This window comes from Lycium ferocissimum, chromosome 1, assembly GCF_029784015.1.
Source record: "Lycium ferocissimum isolate CSIRO_LF1 chromosome 1, AGI_CSIRO_Lferr_CH_V1, whole genome shotgun sequence".
Taxonomy (NCBI): Eukaryota; Viridiplantae; Streptophyta; class Magnoliopsida; order Solanales; family Solanaceae; genus Lycium; species Lycium ferocissimum.
The window spans coordinates 39605950-39624682 of NC_081342.1; the positions used below are offsets into that span (position 1 = coordinate 39605950).

The 18733-nt window shown below is 37.1% G+C and overlaps 1 protein-coding gene across 1 annotated transcript; it reads left to right on the forward strand.

Annotated features, from left to right (window-relative positions):
• The first annotated feature begins 5771 nt into the window (after positions 1-5771).
• LOC132054476 (uncharacterized) lies at positions 5772-18490 on the forward strand. The gene is made up of 13 exons (XM_059446479.1): positions 5772-5963; positions 8831-8915; positions 9104-9174; positions 11166-11280; positions 11386-11465; positions 12365-12449; positions 12521-12601; positions 12688-12782; positions 13008-13058; positions 16306-16386; positions 17589-17661; positions 17747-17824; positions 18154-18490. Exons 1-13 carry the CDS (start codon positions 5863-5865, stop codon positions 18190-18192), a joined length of 1035 nt encoding a protein of 344 aa, XP_059302462.1. The 5' UTR covers positions 5772-5862; the 3' UTR covers positions 18193-18490.
• The last annotated feature ends 243 nt before the right edge of the window (positions 18491-18733 follow it).

The window sequence follows — 18733 nt, forward strand, 5'->3', positions numbered from 1 at the left end:
CATTTACTTAATAAATATTTTAATCTTTCCCAAGCCTGATAAACTGATTCAGTGTCCATTTGGACAAAATTTGTTAATATCTTGTATATTCTTTGTTGTTTTGGCAGGAGAAAAATATTTAATAGAAATTTTTGAGTCATCTGATCCTTTGTTGTAATGGATCCTTGAGGCAGGCAACGTAACCATATTTTAGCAGCATCTTTTAGGAAAAAGGAAAAAGCCTTAGCTTAATTGCATCTGGTGACACCCCCATTATACTTAGATTTTTCAACCAGCTTAAGAAAATCAATAATGATTGTGTAGATCTTCACTGGGATCTCCAATTAATTGACTGTATTTTTGAATTGTTTGAATTAAACCGGTTCTGATTTCAAAGTTGTTAGCTGTCACATAAGGCCTTCTAACGCTTGATTTACCCGCGAACTGATCAGGTGTAATCCCTCATAATCATATTAGCTGGTCGCGGTGCTACTTTATCAAACTGGTATTCCTGAAGTAGTGGATTGTTGAGAAGTCCTTCTTCTTGTTCCATGTCTTTGTTAGTTGGACTGTGAGAAGTTGAAGTATGTTCTTTCCTGTGTAATCATAAAGATCTTTCAATTTCAGGATAATATTCAAACAATTTTGTAGAGGAACATCGGGCATAAACTAGTCGAAATTCTTGAGAAAAAAATGCTTTCCCAAATTAGTAAGAAGATAATTAATCTGGAGTAGATAATTGCCAATCCCCGGCAACGACGCTAAAAATTTCACGAGGCCAATGTGTATAGAAGTTCTTGCTTGTGCTTTGCCAAATTATAATACAATTTAAGATATCGTCTCACAGAGAGTGAAACATCTATGCTATGGATTTAGATTATCTTCTTTAATATTTCGGAGGATCGAATTTATGAGTGAGTGAAATTTTGGAAAATTTGAAATGTAAAGAAATGGGAAAAGGTATAAGTACCCCCTAAGCTATACCTGAAGTTCCAGGAACACAACTTTTCTTTACGGGGGTCCTATTACACCCCCCCCCACCCCCACCCCTCCCCCTGAACTATTTTAAAGTGTAATAAACGCCACCCTAAGTGTTGACGTGGCATAGAGCATCAAACTCTTGGTAGGCAGTGAAATACACATGCTGCCACATGTAATTTACTAAATTTTTTTTAAATATATTCCATTTTCTTCCTTTTTGTTTTCTTTTTAATTCTAAAATATAATGGAAATATCACTTTATGTTTAGAACAATAAAATTTGTTATTGTTCTATATGAACTCGAAAAGGGGTTGGAGGTGCTGAGCAGATTCGAAGGTTGGAAGTTTTCAAGTTAAGATTCAAGTACTAAACTCATTCTAGATCCTTAGTTGCTGCTGAGATTCGAAAATGAAGAATGAATTTAGAATCCACCATTTTTGAACCTTGAAAAAACTTGAAGAATGAAAAAAATGGGTTTGTCAAAATTTTTAGTTGTTGGCCAAATTGATTACTGGACTTTGGTGATTATGTTATTGTGAAGTTGTAGTTGAAATTTGAGCTTGATTGGTGCTGATTTGACTGAGTGTTTGTTGAATTTTGAAACCCAAACTCAGATTTGGAGCTCTTGAAAGTGGGTGATAAAATGGGGATGAAAAGCGTTTGTGTTTGAACGAAGAGCTATTGAAAATCAGCTTTCGGACTGACACATGACCATTTCGTATAAGTTAGAGCATTTTTTTAAGTTCCTACGTGCTTGAAGGAGGTGTTCGCACATCTTGGTCCACGTTGGCACATAAGGTGAAAAGAAATAAGGAAAACTAAGTTTAGGGGGTAATAGGAAACCCCCCCCCCCCCCCGGTAAAGATACGGTGTGTCCCGGAAACTTCAGATATAGCACAGGGGGTACTTATGCCTTTTCCTAAAGAAATTGATTGAGTATAAATTTTTAAAAGGACTTGGGAATCCTTGAATCCACTTTGATACGATTATTATAAAAATTCTGATTCTATTATTTAATTTCACTAAAGAATAATTGCTTATTTCTAATGTAATTATATATTCACTTGAAAGTAACTATTAAAAACACCTCTTTTGATTAGTGTAATTAAATAGTTTACAATTAGTGATATAAGAACATAAATGTTTTCTCGCCCGAGTTATACCAATGATAACAAAAACCTCTTTCGATTAGTTTTTGTTGAATCAATAGATTTAATCAAATCACTTTCTTTTCCGGATGAGGGTTGACATAAATAATACTATGATACTAATAAGTAGATGTAATTAAATTAACTTGTCTAATGGATATCTTAATTTTAACCAATTTTTGTAATGAATTTTGGTACTTCCGAATACAAAATCAGCACAACAATGATGCAACAGTTATGTCACGACCCAACCGGAGGGCCATGAAGGGCACCTGGAGCTAACCCACCGGGCACCTCTCATCGTACTTTCACATTCATCTCTAGGTGAGCCACATGGCCTGTTAACAATTCTATGCCTCAACAATGCCATTTCCAACGGCTAAAGCACTTTTATATATCAACGTCAACAACTATGCCCATACACATGTACACAAGCCAACGAGGCTAACAAAATGATGTACCAAAATAGGAGCCGGCAAGGCAAAAGACATCTACTATACATGACTGTCTACGAGCCTCTAAGAAGAGTATGAATATCATCATAAGGACGGGACAGGGCCCCGCCATGCCCATACATATACACAAAAGAATAGTACCAACAGTTGCGGCTCCGAATCAAATGGAGCTCCTCTATGCAATCTCTGAACAAGCAGTCTATGGGTTAAGTCTATCTCCCTGTCCACCTGCGGGCATGACGCAGCGTCCACAAATAAAAGGACATCAGTACGAATAATGTACTGAGTATGTAAAGCATAATCAACAACATAATAGAAGCAGGAGAAATAACATAAGACAGAAAATTCATGGAATGAAAGAGCCATTTATACCTCTAGCGACGTTCATCATATTTACTTACCCTCTTTCTAATGGGAAACTTCCATTTCATACATTTATTCATATAGTGGTATCATACCCGACCATAGAGGTTCGGTGTCTTACATACCCGACTATGATAAGGGTCGGTGTTATACGTACCTGGACCTACCAAGGCTCAGTGTCATCCGTACCCAGCTGCAGTGGTGCGCGCACGATAGACATCATACCCGGCCATATAAGCTCGGTGTTCTTAGTAGTCGTACTTTAATATATAATTATATATATACATAGGAGTACATACATATCCTCAACAGCATCATCATCATCATCATTTTCATTATAGCCTTCCTTAGAGGATCAACTATCATAGGGCGAGACCAATGATATCGTGAGAATATCAAGATCATGAGCTTTAGTGATCCTAGGAATGAAATCATCATGGAAGATACTATGGATTCCACATGAGGGTATACATCAATGGGATCATGCCTTAAGAAAGAAGGGTTAACCTTACATACCTTTATGTCTTCATAACTACTTAACGTTCACCTCCAAAGCTCGATAAATCTACATTTAAGAGGTTTCATACCAAGGTTAGGCTTCCATGACACCCTTAAGTTCAAACGAGTGTAATTCGTAAGCTAGCGAAAATTGGGCAGCATTTCCCCTATTTCATCTACTTCTACCAAATTCCAAACAGCTCCCAATCAACAATGACATTATCAACAATACCATAATCAAGAGATTTCATTCAAGTTAAGCATCATCCAATCCCAAAACCCCTTTTCATGATCATTCATAACAATGGCTACAACACAACACCATATATGCTTAAATACAATATTTCCTCAACATCATCTATAACATCCACAACAAGATTATACTCCTAACATGCCAAGAATTTGAATTCAAGATAACCTATAGCTCATAATATCCTTAAATTCATACTTGACCCCATTTTCACCTTTTCTTCCTTCCTTCAACCAAATGGTGTACAATCAAATAGCCCCAACCATAAAAGATGTGAAAACTTACCTTAACCACACAAGAACAAGTCTTGGATCAACTTACTCCACCAAAGTGAAAACCTTAGCATCAACACCCAAGAAAAACTTGAGTTCCACAAGCCCTAGCAAGCTCCTTAGCACTTAAATCTCTTAATTTTCTTGGACTTGGCTTAGATTCGTGTATGGAGTTGAAGAGAGGGTTTTTGGAGAGCTCTTGGATCTGATTTTGGGAAAATAATAGGTCCAAATGAAGTAAAACGAAATATATAAAGTGTGACTTAAAAACCCGACGGCAATTCTGCGCCCACTTTGACGGGCCGTCAAAATTCCTACGGCCGTCAAAATGCTCCGTCAAACATGGCTCACTGTGACTATTTCACGCTGGGGAGATACAATTTGACGGGCCACAGGAATTTCTGTGGTCCATCAAACTGGTCCGTCAAAATGCCCAGCTTTGCACAGCTCACTGTAACCGTTATACGGTGGTGCTCCAACATTTGACGGGCCGTCAAATATTATACGGTCCGTCAAAGTGCCATCTTCTGATAAGTTGCTCCTTTCGATTCGTTTGACTCCCAATACTTATGGAACCTTCTTGACACTTGCATAACACTTCATTAACCATACAAGAGGCCCCATAGCCCTTCCTCTAGACATTACTAAATAAATATTAGCTCAATTATGGCGAAAACCTTTCCAAACATGACTTACATCTCACTTCCTTCAACGAACTTAGTTCCACATACTCATATGACTTCAAAATCCTATGGTACACACTTTAAGCTATCTAATACTTTCCTTAATCTCGTAAGGACTTCTTATTCACCTTAAGCTCGCATTAGTCCACTCTCAATGCAATAAGTCTGAAATCTCAGAGGTGTAACAAGTTACCAGTATAAATGTTCATATTTACAAGAGATAAAGTAGGTGAAAGAAACTGGGTCTATCATATTTCTTGCCGAAATGCCTTTTAGTGGTCATTAGATAAGGATAGGGATAGGGGTCGGCGTCCGGTCGGTTCGACTCAGTTTTTTAATTATTATTTACCCCTCCCCCTGGAGCTCCTCGTTTTTGTCCCTTTGGTGACTCGAACCCACAACCTTCGGATTGGAGATGGATGGTGCTTACCATCTGAGCAACCCTTTCTTGTCTCGACTCGATTTTTGATTTTGTAGAATCGCTATAAATTCGGTTTTTGTGTAAAAATTCTTCGAAGTATTATATTTCAATCGCTATAAATTTGAAAATAGTATTATACACTAAACTGAATATACTGAATATTCATGCAAAATAACATGTAAGGTGGCTACCAGTTAAATGAAGTGACCAAAATAGGTTTTTTTTTATTGCACGGATTGTCCTTCAAACACACTTCTCTTTAATTTTTGGCCCTCATATATTTGGTCTTTAATTTTTGTCCCTGCTGCTTATTTAATGGAGTATCCACACACCTTCACTTGGCATATGTTGTGTAACATTTGTCTTCGAAAATGGCACTTTTGCCTTGCTTGGCACAAATTATGTAGGAATTAAGTTATGTGGCATAAGTGATGTAATATCTTTCAGATTAAAAACCATCATCTCTATCCGGGTACGGTCATAGTGGATGTTATGATACATATATAGAGCGATAAACTTTACCGAGTGAAATCTAAGCTTATGCCGCGCCAAAAATACTGACGGCCAAAATTTAAAGACCATAAATTTGTGGGACCAAAAATTAAAAACCACCCATTTGTGCGAATGACCCAATCCAATATGTTACTTGTGGGTTGGGCTTGTTAGTGGGCTAGAGGGCTTCAAAACTGAAAAGCAGAATTTTACCCAACACGTATGATATGAGAAACATCGTAAGCATCAAATCACACAGGAATTCTTGAAAATAAACCACAATCTTGAAACAGCACATAGTACTTGAGTGATCATCAAAAATGGATTCATCAAACCTTACATCACTTCCAGAAGAAGGCTCAGAAGAAACCCACAATCTTCCTTCTGCCTTTTCTTCTGTCCCTTCTCGCCCTCCCATTCGGTAAACCTCTTTTTATGTCTCCATTTTCCTTAAAAAAATGAACTTTTGGGTGCTTGTTCCTTCCTATGTCTGTGTAGTATGTGAAAATGTATTGTGGGTTTCGAATAAAATTTATTTGTATTGTGTGATTCGCATTCTTTTTTATTGATGAAGTTGTGTGATTGGCATTTTAGAGATACTAAAAATGATTTTTACATTTATGGCTTCTTTTATTTTTAATGGAGAAGCTCTGATGATGGTATTTCTTGCTATTTTTTTACTGTTTAATGGGGGGATTAGCTTTTGCTGTGGAGATTTTTTGGAGATATACATAGTAATCGAGATAACATTTTCAGAAATAAGGAATCTTGGTAAACCTAATGTATAGGAACATCCAGTTATTTTTTATTGAGGTACCTAGTTGAGCTTGTTATAATTGGCCAAGGAACTGACTAATGACACAAAAAGTATCTATTCTTGTCATGTATGGAAATGTCATAACCTAAATGTTTCTCATGGACATATTGCATTTACTTGACCTATTTCCGGAAGTGTCGGGTTCATTTTTGAGAGGTCGAAAAAACTGGTGGAGCTACAAATTGTCCTTTTTATAGTGCGCTTTTCCTTCAAGTGTTTGGAAGGTCGGTGACTGCCTTTTTGCATTTTATTTGAGGACGGTTGTGGAAGTGATGGAGCTCAAGTGCCTTCCTAACAGCACAGTGACCTTTATGATTGTAACATATACACTATAGAGAGTTGAGGTCTATACTTAACTAATGAAGCGATGCATCTTTAATAACAATGCTCAGCCGAGTCAGATCATAATAGACCAATGCCGAAAAAGGGGGAGATTAAGGATAGTCACTCTACTCCATTGATAGGGCAAGTTCAATCTGTGCTAAGAAAACTACTAACTTGTTCTATTGTTAAGAACTTCTACTTGATGCTCCACTTTCTATATGTCACTGCACCACATTCCCCAAAAAATTTGTCAAACAAATAAACAAGTTAATGAGGTGCTTCCTAAGGCAACAAAAAGACAATTTCATTTTGTAAAGCAGTCCATAATAATTACACCTAAGAGGTTTGGAGGCAAAAGATCTGAAATTATCCTATGTCTACCCTTAAAATCGCTATAGAGGTTTGACGATAAGCAATTAGACTTTTGGAAAGAGGTCAACATGATAAAAGATGTAATTTATGCTTTTTGGAATAGCAGAACCTGCTCTGGCAGTGGGGTGGCTCTATGAAAGCATCTAAGCAATCTCTTGGCACATTTTCAAAACAAATGGTCAAACTGAAAGTAGGGGATGGAAGGAATAAAAGGAAGGTGGCGAGATGGTTAGATTAAGCAGCAATCGTTAAAGATCACGTCTCTTACATATGCCCACTAATAGTGAATCAGGAAGAAGCAGTTGCAGACAGCAAGGATGATTGACTGAGGTTGATAGAGTGGCTTCACTATATGATCAGAGAAGTGAAGGAAATAGTGAAGATCCCTGGTAGTGTATAATCGGAAGCAAGTAGAAATGGAAAATTTGCAGTGATGTCATACTGTAAAAGTTTAAGCAGAGGGATAACAGAAAATGTAGAATGGCCATGGAAGATGAAATGAAGAACTAAAGCACATGTTTGAATGGATTGCCCTTCAGGAAGTTTTCCTCACACAAGATAATTTACAGAAAAGAGATTACAATCTGTTTAACAAGTGTCATATGTGTACGAGAGACCTAGAATTACCAAGGCACTTACTGCTGCACTGCAGATATGTTTCGGAGATTTGAAACATGTTCCCTGATATAGGTAGGGTGCAGTGGATGATCCTCAGGTCGATAAAGGCTGCAACATTAGTGCAGAAGCATTTTGTAGTGGCTCGGAAAGCAATACCAAACTAGTCTTTTTGGACAGTTTGGAAGGAAGAACAGCAGGTGTTTTGCCTTATCAAGAAAAGAACAGCAGGTGTTTCGAAGATGAGATTCTTGCTAATTTTTGCTTATACTCCAGATGTTTACAAATGTTAAATTCATGGTGTAATCTACAACAACAACAACATACCCAAAGATAATCCCTCCAGGTGGGGTTGAGGGAGGGTAGAGTGTACGCGGACCTTACCCCGACCTTGTACATGGTGTAATCTGACTGGTGTAAACAGTGGCAACTCTTTTGTAGACTTCATAGAATCGCTAAAATGTTCGAAGGAAATTCAAACATTTTTCTGTTAGGGGTCGTTTGGTAGGGTGTATAAGAATAATGTTGAATAGGGTGTATTGGTAATGTTGACATTAGTTATGCTGAGATTATTTCTTATCCACTATTTGGTTTAATGTATTAAAAATAACATGCATTGCATAATTTTAAAAAAATGGTTGTTTACAAAAATACCCTCAAACTTAATAATTAGAAAAGGTTTTGAGAGATTTCAGGAGCAATTGTGTCTAATAGCGATGCTTATGCATGTATTAAAACCCTTGAATTGCTAATACCATGGTTTGCTGTGTATTAGTTATACATAGGATAATACCAAATAGGGTGTATAATTAATACTTGTATTAGTTATGCATAGGTTGAAAAAGTGTACCAAACAAGGTATTAGTATTACACAAAGCTAATGCATACATTATTTTTCTAATACATCCTACCAAACGACCCCTTAATATATATGCACTTCCCAAGTGTAGTTTATGAAATTCAAACTACTATTAAAAAAAACATCTACTTGATGCTAGCATATTAGTTACAGGGGAGCCTCTTTTAGGGCTTTAGGTCAGATAAAGGTGTCTCGATTTGCAATTCAACACCTAAATGTAGAAGTGTAGAGATTTATTGTTTTTGATTAATTATATTAGAGTATCATTTGGTTGAAAATTTTGTCTTAATTATTTCTGCAGGAAGTCTTCAGAGAAATATGCACCTTTAGACTGGTCAGATTATTTCGATCAAGAGGATGACATTCAGATCCCAGATTCAGATGATGTTTGTGCTAACTTCTGTTAAATTTTCTTAGTGATTTGAAAACTCAGTTGTTTCGTGACAAAATATTTCTCTCTGCCCGAGAGTGTCATAGTATTACTTTGTCTTTCCCCCCTTGTAGTACCTTTCTTTATGCTCTTCTTTTTGTAGTCAAGTAGCAAGATCATCTTTTATTTGCTTTGTCATTTCAGGTATTTCATGTTTATATGGCAGGAACTGAAGGCCCTGTTATTTTTTGCCTGCATGGTGGTGGTTATTCTGGGTAGGTGTATTCATTTGGTGCAACTTTCTAACATAACAACAACATACCCAGTGTATTCCCACAAGTGGGGTGTGGTGCAACTTTCTAACATCTAATCTGAGTTATGAGTTTTTCTTATGTTTCTGCTGTAGTTGTTGTAGTTACAAAGTGTATAACCACATCTCATTTTAGATTTGTTCCAGATGAATATGGATCATAATAAAGGCATTTAAGCTGGATGACATTTTAGTCTTTACAAACAAAAAGTGACATTGGAACAACTTAGATTTGTACCCTGCTTTTCCTCCTTTCCTCCTAAAAGAATTAAAAAATTGGCATTTCAACCTTCTTATTAGTAATCATAGCCAAACAAAATACAAATTAAGACATCCAACTAAGGGAGCATTCTCCACTCTGCATGTTGTTCTTATGTCTCTTCCATCTATTGGGCAATCTTTTTGCGCTAATGGGCCAATAATACATCAGAGTCCAAAAAAAGGAGCTTTTTCTGAGTAGAAGCAGGTGACTTGGGGAGGAGGAGAAGATCAGTTTTTATGGCCTAATCTGAAAAACAAGACGCAGAAAAAGATGTATAGCAACTCCTTCGTTTACAATAGTTTAGTTTGAATTTGTTGTTTTAGCTTCTTCCGCATGTGATAATCAGGCACCCTCTGTAAGCCACACTACTTACCTGAGGCTATGAGGCATAGACCAAGTGCAGAAGATGCCAGAGAGATCAAGAAAAAGTGGAATTAGGAAGAGCCAAATAGGAAAGCCTGCACTTCCTTGTTCTCACATTTTGGTAGAAAACAATAGTTTGATTGCAGAATGGCGTGGTTAAGGAGTGGAGAATGATATGATTATACAGTTCGAAGGGGAGCCTTGTCCACTGCTTACATAGAACAATAATGAAGAAAGAAGTATCTTTTATTACCCTTTAACATCATTCTCACTAGTATGGAACATCTCTTGCTTCTCTCACTCATTTTAAATAGATTTCTATAAAAAAGACCTAGTGAGGTAGTCGCCGCAAGGGTTCGGTCTAGTGGTAAGAGTGCACCGGTGATGTGTAGGTTAGGCGCATGTTACGGGTTCAAACCCTACCACAAACAAAAGCCAGGTATTTAAGTGGAGAAGAGTGAAGGTGCAGACTCATTATCCATCCCGTTTTGAACCATGTGCCAGCTGGCCCTCAGGGATTTCTCAGTTAGCAATAAAAAAAATGGACGGTGAGATCTTCCTCCAAGCTGTGTTCCTATCCCTGCCAATTTTCTGGATCATCGATCTAGGTAAGACTCAATCCACTATTCTTGAAAAAATATAAGAGATATCGAACAAGGGAAACCCAAACTCCACATATGCGATTGTGGTTGAACCACAAATTTATATGTTATACACGCACCATCTTGTGTGCTATAAATGAAATTTATTTGATTTATCCCAAAAGAAAAGGCGCTAGAAACTTTGCATAGCTTGGTGTCAAGGGATTGGACTTGGGAGTTCAAGCATCTTCTAGCAGAGAACTTGCGCGGAAGAGGAATTTGTGCTTACTTTGGGGGAGATTTGGAAGCTTTCATCATATGAATGAGGAAACTTAGTGAAGAAAAGGAGCTGAGTAAACGCCTAGGTGGTGGATTTTGAGAATATAATCAAATGTAGTACAACCACTTTACGGGGGTTTTACCTAAATGCCAGGTGTCTTGCTTTGCCAGTAGTCTTCTGTTCAACAGTTTACTTTATTGACTTCCTTTTCCGGAACATAGAGGTCAGTCAATGGCCTTAAGAAAATCTTGGTGACCTTGTTCTTACTTTATGCGGTCAGTTAGTTTTAGTGAATTCCTTAGTTATTTCAAGATGCTTGGAAAATTTCTTTCTGTTGGAGGGTACAGAGACTGTTGGTGAATGTTTTGCTTGCTCTCTCCCTCTATCTGTATCTTGCTATGAAGTAGTTGAACATCAGTTTTGAAATTCGAGAAACAGTATGCTAAATGGATGCAGTTTTATTTTCTCAGGCTCTCATTTGCATTGGCAGCAAGCAAACTTAAGGAGAAAGCTAGGATAATGGCCATGGATCTAAGAGGACATGGAAAGTCATCTACTCAAAATGATGTAGATTTGTCCATTGAGGTACTTATGAAATATGTATCTTGCTACTATGAGCTTCAGCATTTGATGCTTTTGAGACTCTTTTTGCTCCAATTCTCATGTTATGGTGGTCTTAATTGGTTGCAGACGCTATGCAGTGATGTGATTTCTGTTTTGAAGACAATGTATGGAGATGCTCCGCCTGCAATTGTGCTTGTTGGTCACAGGTTGTACTCATGAAGTTAGTGCATCGATTATTTATGCCTTCTTTTGACTAGTTACTATGTAGGGAATAACTTTATGAGTAGAGAAATATCTACTTACAGCACTAAAGGTGTATGCAATGCTGGAAGCAGAACAACTCCTAGGGGATCAGCCCCAAATAATTATTAGGTTGATATGCTAATCAAAAACATAGTTTTCAAGATCATACATTTTTGGGACTAATAAAGGATCTATCTTCAGAGGCTCTATATACAGCACTTTGTATTACATTCTGCCCTTGGTAGATTAACACAAATCTAAAGTATCCATTTCTGTTCATGCCAAAATGTTTGATGTCTTCGCATTCATCTCTGTTGTGTTTAGCTAAATAAAAGATACTGTGTTATATCGTTTCTATGTAGCTGCAAGCTAAGAGGCACAAAGCTTTTTACTTGGACGCAATTCCCTGGACAATGTTTTTACGTTAGCTCAGTAATTTAATAACTGAATTACTTCTATTAGTGTGGCAGTGGTCTGTAAACCAAATCGATATCTGTTGCATCCATCAGTCTGATGATTACTTGGAATTTTTTACTCAATGATTTGCTGCATTTCCTCGCCTTTTTCCATTTTATATTCCTGTCTGAAGAGTCCTGAAATGTATCTTTCGTTGCTTTCTCCATTTTTTGGTTGGTCTGAATTCTTGTCATTTGTTCCTAGATATTTGTTACCAACAATGAAAATGGTTTGAGAGGATAAGAAAAGGAAAGAAACCTTTATATGTTTTCCCTCGAAAGAAATTTTAGTCTTGCTATGAATTAACTATTTCAGCTTTTTATTTTGATTAACTGCATGCTTGGGTTAAATGTTTTCTGTACCACAAGTAAGAGGTGGTGCTTAGAGTTTTCTGTTTATGTCACAGTATGGGAGGTGCAGTTGCAATTCATGTTGCTGCAAAAAAATCACTTCCAAGTCTGGCTGGCTTGGTGGTTGTGGACGTTGTTGAGGTTGTCAATCTTTCTAACTTGTTAGAGATATGATTTTTGTTTCATTATGTACTGATTTCCTGATATATCAGGGTACAGCAATGGCCTCATTGATTCATATGCAGAAGATTCTGTCGAACAGGATGCAGCATTTCTCGACCCCTGAAAAAGCGGTAACAATGCTTAGAACTCCTTCCATTTCTGACAGCAGTTTGTTGAGGCTCTCAAGTTTTTATTTGAAAATTTTATGCATCTACAGATTGAATGGAGTGTCAAATCAGGCTCTTTGAGAAATATTGACTCTGCTCGTGTATCAATCCCCAGCACATTGAAATATGATGACTCAAAAAAATGGTGTGTAACCATGTGTATATTTGCCATTTCTTTCCTTCTTTTTATTTTATTTTATTTTTATTTTAAGGATGGTAATGGGGGAAGGGGCAGCTCTTTCTTTCAGTTTTTTTTTTTTTTTTCAGACGTGTGATAGTAGACTGGGTTTCTAGATGTATTAATTTTTTTAGTTTCTGGTGTTGGCTTTTGACGCTTCTAATTACCCATTGCCAAACACTTGTACTGCAGTTACACGCATAGAGCAAGACTTGAAGAAACCGAACAGTATTGGAGAGGGTGGTATGATCTATTCTTTCTTCTTATCCACTCTAGTTCTTTTATATATCCTGACATATTGTGCTGTTTTAGAAATCACTGAATCTCGGATTTAGGGTCCTAGGAGACCATTTGGAACTGTGTTGCATCAATTCTCTAGCAAAAAAAGCTGTTTTTTGGTTTTCTGTGCAATTTCAAAACCCTTTGAATTTTTTTTTTTTTTTGAGAAGGTAACATATTGTATATATTTATATAAACAGCACCTGAGGTTGTGCTGAAACCATATTTACAAGTGAAAGAAGAAAAACTGCTTCAGAAACCTAACAAAAAACAAGGGTGTATATCACTGAAGCAATATCTCCTGTATATACCAAAAGCAAAAGAGTCTAAAGCAATCCAACTTAATCTTCTGAACTGAATTGCTAATATCATCAAAACATCTGGAATTCCTCTCTTTCCAGATTGTCCACCAAATACAAGCTGGGCAATCCTCCATCTATCTCTGTATATCAATCCTGCTCCTGCTTCTTCCCAGCTAAACAAGACTTCAATAATCTTCTTTGGCATTGTCCAAACAATGCCTCTAAGGCTAATGAAGATCTTCCATAACATGTCTGTGACCCTGCAGTTTAGGAATAGATGGCTGACTGTCTCGGCTTCTTCACCACACAAGTAACACTTTGAACAAAGATTGATTTTCCTCTTGCTAAGGTTGTCATATGTCAGCACCACTTCCCAAGCTATCAACCAGGAGAAGCACGATACTTTGTATGGAATTGAAACTTTCCAAATGTTCTTCCATGGCCAGTTGGCCATCTGTTGGATATCTTTGTTGAGTAGCTTATATGCTGAACTGAATCTGAAGAGTCCTTTACTGTCTATTTGCCACCATAATCTATCAGGTCCCCCTTCTGTACCTTTGAATTCTTCCAATCTGCTGAACAGTTCTGCTAGTATATCCACTTACCAATCATTTAGGTTTCTTCTGAACTGAAAGTTCCATCCCTGTGTTGACCATGCTCTATCTACTGTTATCTCTTTCTGTAGGTCCAAGGCATAAATGCTTGGGAAAAGATCTTTTAGACACGAATTTCCTAGCCATTTTCCCCCCCCAAAAAGATGTTTTACAACCATTGAATACCCTGATAGTAGGGTTAGCCTTCATTAAAGGCCAAAGTGCTCTAATAGATCTCCATAAACTCACTCCATAAGGGGAATTTACTTCCTTTGTTATCCAGTTGTTATCTTCACCATATTTTGCTCTGATTATGTCTACCCAGTAAGCTTGAGGATCCTGAGAGTATCTCCACAACCATTTCAATTTGAGTGCATTGCTCTGCCTTTTCAAATTTCTGATTCCTAAACCACCTTGTTTCTTCCCATGTATCAACTTGCACCATTCAAGTAGATGTATCCCTTTTTCTCCTTGTTGCCATTCCATAGGAAATCCCTTCTAATCTTGTCAATCCTCTGTATAACCCCAACTGGGATGGGAAATAGAGACATCATATAAACTGGCATTGCATTCAATACTGAGTTTATGAGAGTGATCCTGCCCCCGCCCCCAAGGATAAATATTGAGCCTTCCACCCTGTCAACTTCTTCTCACACTTCTCAATTACTGAATCCCAAATTTCTTTGGACTTTGATTTGGCTCCCAAGGGCATTCCTAACTATGTGGTAGGCAGTGTACCTACTTCTCCTCCCAAAACCTGAATTAAAAGATCCATATTAGGCACAGAGTTAATAGGATACAAAAAACTCTTCCTCCAATTAATGTGCAACCCTGAGATGCCCTCAAACAAAACCAGAATTGTCCTGAGTACTCTGAGTTGGTCCTCTTCAGCGTCACAGAAAATTAGTGTGTCATCAGCATATTGGAGGTGCGTGACTTCCTGGCTAAATTCCAAATTGCTGGCCATTTCAAATCATGACAGTCTTCCAGTTATTTTAGCAATTTTGATCATGTTGTTCAAACCTTCCATGACAAGAATGAGAAGAAAAGGAGATAAAGGGTCTCCGTGTCTTAAACCTCTCTGTGCCGAGAAAAATCCTTCAGGTCCTCCATTAATCAAGACTGAGAATTTAACACTAGAGATAAAATAACTAATCCATCTGATCTATTTCTCCCCAAAACACATACATTCTAACACCTTGAGAAGAAACTTCCAATTAACATGGCCATATGCTTTCTCAATGTCCAGCTCGCACAAGATTCCTGGCTTTCCTCGTTTGCCTGTTGTCTTGAAGGTTATGGTAGACCAATTCAATCAGTAAGATAGTGGTCACACTTAAAATTATTACGTCAAACATAATGTATTTAGTCCTTCATGATTAAGAAGTTACAGATTATGATGAACTTACTCCTTTAAATATGTAAAGTCTCTGAAGTCCAATACATTGAAAAAATCATGTATAATTTTCTTATTACACCAAATATTCAACAGTTGAAGACATCTAAATCTATACAAGATATTGCTTCTGATCTTTCTTCAGAACACCGATGATTTCTTTCTGATCAGACTGACCGTAGGATGCACATTGACGTTATAAACCTATGTTTTTCCTTGCCACTGTCCTTGCCAATTGGTTACAGCTGCCTTCACATTTCCTGACATCTATGTATCCGAGACAGATTCAAATATTGAAGGGGCCTTCAATCATTGAAGTGTCTGCAAAATACTTTCGTATCAAGTATTATTAGGATTTTAAAACTTAATGTTCTACATTAGTAGAGGTGAGTATTCTTTTAACTGTTTCCCTTAAACAAAACCAAACCAAAAGGTGTTAAGACAGATACTTTTATGATTTATTATAAACATTAACAGCACTCAGAATGAAAAGGACCAATTGTTAAACTTATGATTGTTGGGCCCCGAGCTTGTGGTTGTACTCTATGTGTGTGTTCGATCGACTTAATCACATGATTGCAATGCAGAAGAAATGACTGTTAATCTCTTAGCTAGTCTCAGAATATAGTACCAACAAGTTAAAGCTCCTCTTCGAATGACTTTGTTTTTATTTAATTCCCTCAGGATTTCTTTAACTGCTAACTTCCTTTTAGAATGGCATTGACTAGTTTTTAGACTCGAGAAGTGTCTCTTGATTTTGCAGTCTGTGTCATGCTTCAAGAGCTCTGTCATCTAGCGCTGCTGCACAGAAAGCTGAGCGTCGTGTTTTCCATTTTCTAGCATATGCCAGTTTGAACCTGAAATCTTTTTTTTTTTTTTTAAATTAGTTTGAACCTGAAATTGTAATACTCTTGTCTCAGGTATGAAGGCCTTTCAGAAAAGTTTTTGTCATCTCCTGTGCCAAAGTTATTGCTTTTAGCTGGGACAGACAGACTTGACAGGTTGTGTACTTTTCACTGTAGTAAAGGTTGTGTGGATTCTATAAAGCATATGCATGCTAGCCTGCATGTGAAGCTTCTGTATGCGAGATGGTTCTGTATATTTCTTTTCTTTATATGTGGCTATGTATACGAGATTGTTCCTTATGTTCCTTTTCTGATATAACTTACTTACTAGTGAGTCGTGTTGGAACAATTAATGTGCATGGCTTTCCTAAACAATATTATGCTTGCAGTCTCACTTGTAATGAGGAATTGCATGGTCATTCCCTCTCGCAAAAGTATCTCTAAATGATAGCCAATTTTATCCCAGTTAACTATCTATTGGTTGGGAATGTGTGCAATCCTAAACAGAAAGTAGAATTGCCAAAGTTTGCGTAGAATCTCTGGAGACTTGTCTCTGTTGAGTATATCAAGAAACGAGCAGCTACCAGCGGACATATCATTGGAAGTAATAGAGGACTGCCATTTATCTATCAATTACATAAAGGACTACCATTTCTATCATTGTCATTGCATGTCCATGAACTAAGAATAGAGGCCTGTAAACGCAATAGTAATATCATTTGTTTTCAGAAAAGTGTATTATCCTTTAGCGGTCTCCTTACTACCTCTAATGCAACTGAAATAGAACACAAGATATTAGAGAAAAAAGTGTTTTTATGCTCAACTCTATAACCCTCTTATATAGGGTTCTCCAACCATATCTAACGTAAACAACCAACATTTAGAACATGTAAGCAGAAACTACCTAGCTTCCAAGTAAATAGATGTTGCTATGATTTTTATTGGATAACAGTTTTCTAGTGGAAATACCCTTCATTATAACTACCTTACTTTCTCTCACACAAAAACAAAACAAAAAACCTTCATTGTAGAGCTTCGATATACCATTGGATTTGTTACAGTTGAGTTAGTTTGTATTTTTGTTTTCCATGATGCTGTTGTGTTGGACTCTTTCAAGTTTTTTTTTTTTTTTTCAGATATAATGTGCTTTGCAACCCAATGTCTTGATGAGATGCTAGGAAATAGAATCTCTATCAGGATAGCAGTTAAGATTTGATTTTGTTCTGGTGAAGGATTCTAAAACCTTATTTCATAACAACTGGGATGCTTAAAGCTAGAAGCACGAACTACATTGTTCTAGTTTGTGTTTTGACGAGGCATGAGACCAATTTGTCAACTGTTTCTCTTTATTGTCACAGAACCCTCACAATAGGTCAAATGCAAGGGAAGTTCCAAATGGTGGTCGTCAGACACACAGGCCATGCTATACAGGTCCATTTTTGTTTTCTTAAGATGCCAATTGGTTTTAATTTGGAGTTGCAGTTCTGAATATTTGCTTGTCCTTTGAACACTGCAGGAAGATGTGCCTGATGAATTTGTCAATTTGATACTCAATTTTATTTCCCATAATCGAATAGGCCCACATGGAATTGAGGTTAGTTTGTTGAACTTGCTCTTGAACCATATTGTAGTGTCTACCATGATATTTAAAAATCCAAGAAGTTTGTATTATTCTTATTTGATCCTTTTTGGGTATGGTAGACTCCGGACCCTATGTTACCCCGGTGACTCAAAACCCCGACTTTATTGTTGAGGTAGAGGGTCTTTATCACTAGTCTATCCCTGGTTGAAATCCAAGCACTTGTGTTCTTCGATATCTTGGTTTCCTTTTGGAATAAATCATATTTTTGCAATGTTACATATAAGCATACATTTTCTTACAACTTCTGAGAAAATGCATTTTGATGGTGACTTTGTTTGCAGATACCTGGACTTCGTCGACCCCCTCAGTCAAAACCTTGAATGCTGGACTGATGCAAAATAAGAATTTACTAGTTTGGATCTGTAACTTACTAGTATCGTTTGGGAGCATGTAGAATGGCTTTGGAGAGGTTTTCGTGGAGATTGTACATAGAGGTGTCAGCTGTAATAAATGTTCTATTTGGCAAACAAGAGCATTTAGAATAGTTTAGCGTTTTGTTACTTATTAATTCAGGTATTTGAAAACACATGAACTTCCATGAATCAAGAACAATATGGCACTAGAAATGCTTTCCACTGGCTGTCGACAAAATAATAATCGTACCCTCTTGTTGATTCATGATCCTTTACATGGAAAAGAGGTGGCTTAATTGGCACAAGGCTCACCAAGCCGATAATAACGGGTGGCATGCATTAGTAAAGCCCAATTTAACCAAAAAGTTCTAGCAGTTACCATGAGTTGCAAAATTTGATATGACTCAGCATACTTCTAATACCAATTGTGATCAGTGCCTAGAATGCATTCTTAGATCTTAGCTCTAGAAAGCTACACATATAACAATGAAACGTACTTTGACCCCGA

What these genes read in the sequence shown, in the direction of transcription:
- LOC132054476 (XM_059446479.1), top strand. Translation starts at nt 5,863, where the DNA reads ATGGATTCATCAAACCTTACATCACTTCCAGAAGAAGGCTCAGAAGAA. An exon ending in GGGACAGACAGACTTGACAG is followed by an intron (nt 16,387 to 17,588) that starts GTTGTGTACTTT and finishes TTATTGTCACAG; the next exon opens with AACCCTCACAATAGGTCAAA. An exon ending in ACACAGGCCATGCTATACAG is followed by an intron (nt 17,662 to 17,746) that starts GTCCATTTTTGT and finishes TGAACACTGCAG; the next exon opens with GAAGATGTGCCTGATGAATT.